The sequence below is a fragment of the Penaeus japonicus genome, unplaced genomic scaffold (assembly GCF_977035675.1).
Source record: "Penaeus japonicus unplaced genomic scaffold, GWHDUDI00000001_assembly GWHDUDI00000004, whole genome shotgun sequence".
NCBI classification, from domain to species: Eukaryota; Metazoa; Arthropoda; class Malacostraca; order Decapoda; family Penaeidae; genus Penaeus; species Penaeus japonicus.
This window is the reverse complement of record NW_028234406.1, coordinates 39197567-39202566: the sequence shown is the minus strand read 5'-3', so window position 1 is coordinate 39202566 and position 5000 is coordinate 39197567. Positions and strand designations below refer to the sequence as shown.

Here is a 5000-nt window from a genome sequence, read left to right as displayed (position 1 = left end):
TTTGTTAAAAAAAAAGCGGTTTTGTTTTATGAAGGTCATGCGTATTAGCATGTATGTATAATATGTATTTAAAAGAGAATGGCGGGAATGAGGAGGGGACTACAGAGAGAGCAAGAAATACAGAAAAAACATATCAGAATAATAATCCACGATAATGTTGGACCATGAATTTCGTTGATTAAAAGCTCAACTGTTTTCGAATGTTATGGGCAATCACGCGAGAGAGTAATACCTCGGGAATGATAACGAATGCAGTGAGAAATGCGGTGAGAGCGATGTTAAGGCCAAGTACCCAGCGCAGGAAGGTGAAGTAGGACGCCACAGCCGATCCGAAGTAGGACTCAATCGTCTTGATCCGCCCTTGCCATGGCTCGATGCCCTTCACCCACAGGTACACCGCCCGCGCCCCCGCCCGCACCACCTGTCAAAACGACTTCAATTAACACCGAAGTTATTCGAAAAAAAAACACACACGAAATTGGCCCATCGCCCCATGGAAAACAAGAAACACAAAGCAGTGTTTCGAAACGCGAAGCAAACAAAACCTGACTCGAAACCGGAAAATAAACCAGACTCTTATGCCCATACCCATACTCATACCCCATAACTAACCACTACCACATCAACGTCATCCACCTCCCTCTCCTCACCCTCCTAGCGCGGATGAAGTATCTCAGGAGAACGTCCTTCGTGCTGGTGCTCTGGGCAAGGCGCTCCTCCAGCTCTCCCTCGTGGCGCTGGATGTAGGACCGAGCCGACCGCGCCAGACGGAGCTTCCTGCGGGAGATATAGCCGGTGGGGAGTGCGGTTGCCAATATTAAGAATTACTAATAACATTATTTTTATTCTTGTTTTCCTTTTGATTATTATTGATAATTATATTATCATCATTATTTATATTATTATTGTTGTTATTATTATTATTATTATTATTATTATTAGTTATTATCATTATTATCATAATTTTTATTACTGATATATTCCTTATTGTCATTATCATTAGTATAATAATTATTACTGCCATTAGTATTATTATTATCATTATTATTTTCATCATCATCATTATCAATATCATCTTAATCATAAACATCCTAATTATCAATATTATGATGATAGTAAAGTTAATTATCATCATTATTATCACAACTATCATTATAGCTATCATTATTATTCTTAAACTATTACTACAATTAATTCCATTATCATATTCATTATTTTTATTATCAATATCTATTATAATTTTAATCACCATTATTATTATCATGACTGTTATCAATGTCACTGTTATCATCATTGTTATTATGATCTTTATCATCATCAGCTTTATTGTCGTTATTCTCATTATTATTATAGCATTATCAGCATTATCATAAGTACAGTAGTTACAGTAGGATAATATTTGTACTGATATTATTATTATCATCATTAACATTTCCGTCCTCCCTTTACCCTTTTCTTCTTCTCTTACACTTCCCCTCCCTTCCCCCCTCTCCCTCTCTTTAACCCCTCCTCTCACCCCCTACCCCTACTCCCCCTCTCCCTACTTTACCCCATTCCCCTCCCCTCCCCCCTCTCCCTCTCTTTAACCCCTCCTCTCACCCCCTACCCCTACTCCCCCTCTCCCTACTTTACCCCATTCCCCTCCCCTTCCCCCCTCTCCCTCTCTTTAACCCCTCCTTTCACCCCCTACCCCTACTCCCCCTCTCCCCACTTTACCCCATTCCCCTCCCCTTCCCCCCTCTCCCTCTCTTTAACCCCTCCTCTCACCCCCTACCCCTACTCCCCCTCTCCCTACTTTACCCCATTCCCCTCCCCTTCCCCCCTCTCCCTCTCTTTAACCCCTCTTCTCACCCCCCTCCCTACTCCCCCTCTCCCCCACTTTACCCCATTCCCCTCCCCTTCCCTTCCTCCTTCCCCCCCCTCTCCCTCTCTTTAACCCCTCATCTCACCTTTACCCCTACTCCCCCTCTCCCCCACTTTACCCCATTCCCCTCCCCTCCATCCCTCGCCCTCCCCCTCCACCCCCTCCTTACCTCCCGATGGGCCAGGGTTGGTGTTTGACTCCAGCCAGGACTTCCTTGTGGATCCTTAGCGTCTCCACCACCTCCTCCCCCTCCACATCCACTATCGTGCTGCCGCTGTTGGGAAAGTGGAAGGGCACAGGAACAGGAGAGAAATATGAGAAACTCTAAGGGTGAAATTAAGGGGTAAGTTCACGAGGAGTTCGTGTGTGTGTGTGTGTGTGTGTGTGTGTGTGTGTGTGTGTGTGTGTGTGTGTGTGTGTGTGTGTGTGTGTGTGTGTGTGTGTGTGTGTTTGATTTTGTACCTATCACTATAATTTTCTGCATGTCTATCAATCTATCTATCTATCTCTCGGTCTCTCGCTTTCTCTCGTTCTCTATCTCTCTCTCTCGGTCTCTCTCTCTCTCTCTCTCTCTCTCTCTCTCTCTCTCTCTCTCTCTCTGTCTCTCTCTCTGTCTCTCTCTCCCTCCCTCCCTCCCTCCCTCTCTCACACACACACAGGCTTGTTATTAACTACCGAATGCAGCCGTTCTTTGTTCCTTCCTTCTTTCTAACAATAACACCCCAGTGACTCACTCGCCAGAACTACTAGTCATGGTGGACGTCCTTCGTATCTTCTTCCTCCTTCGGGACCCCCGTCGGGAGCACCTCGACTCCGTGCGCTTGAGGATGGCCGACACGCTGGCCGAGAACTCGTCGTCTTCGGCAGGTTCCTCCATCAGGCTCCCGCACGCTGGGGGGCGAGGGGGGGGGGGTGGATGGAGGAAGTGAGGATAGAGAGGGGAGATGTAGATGTAGATATATATATAAATATATAAAGATATAGCACAAACGCATATATATACATACACATGCATATGCACATCCACATACACATACACACACACACACACACACACACACACACACACACACACACACATACACACACACACACACACACAATGTAAAAAAATGACAGTAGAACAATATCAATAGAAGACCAGAATATGAACACACAAATAAAAATGATAACGATAACACATGATTCTTTAAAAAATCACTTAATTAAAAAATATAAATAATAACAATAATAATACAAAGAAATAAGAGAGATAAACCATTTAAAAGATCACAACGCAGAAAGCAAGACAGTAAACCACTAATAGAAAAACAAAGCATCCAAAATCACAATAACACAAGACCAAACGAAAAGACCACAACATATAAAAAAAACAAATACAAAATACCAATAACAAACCACAAAACAGAATAAGAACACACCCAAGAAACAACAGTAAGACAACACCAAACACCCCCAACCTGGTATAAGCGTGTTAATCGACGGCTGATCAGAAGACACAGGAGTTCGTGGCGCCAGGGAGGCACCGTCGCTGGACACTGACCTCTCGCCGTCAGCCCAGGTCACACTCAGGCGGTCGCTCGGGCACGGCGAGGAGGGGTCGTCCTGGGTATGGGGGTATTAGAGTGTATAGGGTATACTGGAGGGAAGTGGAGTGTGAGAAGACTGGTGTTTGTGTGTGTGTGTGTGTGTGTGTGTGTGTGTGTGTGTGTGTGTGTGTGTGTGTGTGTGTGTGTGTGTGTTTGTGTGTATGTCTGTGTGTGTTTGTGTTTGTGTGTGTGTTAGCGTGTGTGACGTCATCAAATTCTTGAATTGAGAATGGCATGTCAGTAACACGATCTAAATTTAAAAAAAAAAAGATGATAACGATACCAAACAACCAATCAATCAACAAATCAATACACATACAACTCAACTCAACAGCGCCAGAGACATATTGACCACATTGCAAATACCTCCATCAGAAATGCCACCCATCCATCCACTTCCCACTCCCCCACTCCATCAACACTTCATTCATCACTTCCACAAGCCGTTCAAGAGAGTTCCGTGCGTCCTCACCTTATCTGTCTTGAACTCGACCGAGGCTGCCGAGGATCTCCTTGGTTTGGCAGGATCCAGACGTAGGATTCCGGTACCGGGTCCTCCAGGGCCTGATCCACGCCGACCTTCATCCTCGCTTCCTCCCTGTCGAGAAAAGAAGAAAAGAAGAAAAAAAAGCTTCGTTAGGAGTGGAAATATTTTGCTAAAGAGGGTGCTTCTGCAATCGATGATGCATGAGAGTTAGTAATAGCGAATGATGACTGTTTTCACTATTGAATTCGTGTACAGACTATTATTATATGTGTAATGTATATGCGTATTGTGTTCGCGTGTTCGCCTTAATCAAAGTCATTATTGAATTTTAACACAGATTGACACGCACATTAATCATTGAGAACACGCGCTTTTTTTTATTTATTTAGTTGGAATGTTAAAATTGTCTCTCTCATAAATGTTACATCAGATTTTCACATTGACTTATTGTGCTATTAATTTTGATTATGTTTTTCTGACTCTATGTATATGGCCTTTTCGTGCTCATTCCTTTAAATAATAATTCACAGGGAAACATATTATGTAACATACCTGGTATCAGTTTCATTGAAAAAATAAATAAATAAAATAAAGCGAGAGACGCATGTGTGTATATAGTGTATTACTGAGTGCTGTAGTATTGCAGTTATTCTCATTTCAGATGGAATCCTGAATCACTTTGCAGTCGAGAAGACGAATAAATCGAGAATAAAGGCTTCGAACGTCTCTCACCAGCGAAAAATATTCACGCCTTTATTCTCTACCTTTCGGATTAAGAGAAGGAACACGGCGCAAAAGCAAAACATGACGAACTTCGATACAAACCTTGTTCTGGTGGTCCCTGAGGAGGCCGGACACGCCCATGGCCGGACTGCGAGAGCGCGGGGACTTCCCTCCCGCGCCCTCCTCCTCGCCCGCCCCGCTCATGGCGGCCCTTCACGGCTTGGGGCTGACCACGAGAGGAACTGCTCCTTGCTCACACGAGGGGAGCTGCTCCTTGCTCACGCGAGAGGAATTGCTCCTTGCTCCCCTTGCTCACACGAGAGGACCGTCTCCTTAC

At 44.3% G+C, this 5000-nt stretch overlaps 1 protein-coding gene across 1 annotated transcript in view; it reads right to left on the bottom strand.

Moving 5' to 3' along the window:
• The window catches only part of LOC122252415 (transmembrane channel-like protein), a 21308-nt gene that overhangs the window by 10543 nt on the left and 5765 nt on the right, over window positions 1–5000 (bottom strand). The window contains exons 2-8 of the mRNA XM_043014949.2: window positions 4766–5000; window positions 3926–4051; window positions 3325–3469; window positions 2599–2755; window positions 2034–2138; window positions 651–777; window positions 233–421 (exon numbers count right to left, since the gene is read on the bottom strand). The exon at window positions 4766–5000 is cut by the window's right edge and continues 273 nt beyond it. Of these exons, the coding sequence (XP_042870883.2) occupies window positions 233–421; window positions 651–777; window positions 2034–2138; window positions 2599–2755; window positions 3325–3469; window positions 3926–4051; window positions 4766–4867 (951 nt within the window). The 5' untranslated portion in view covers window positions 4868–5000. The remainder of the gene's footprint in view (window positions 1–232; window positions 422–650; window positions 778–2033; window positions 2139–2598; window positions 2756–3324; window positions 3470–3925; window positions 4052–4765) is intronic.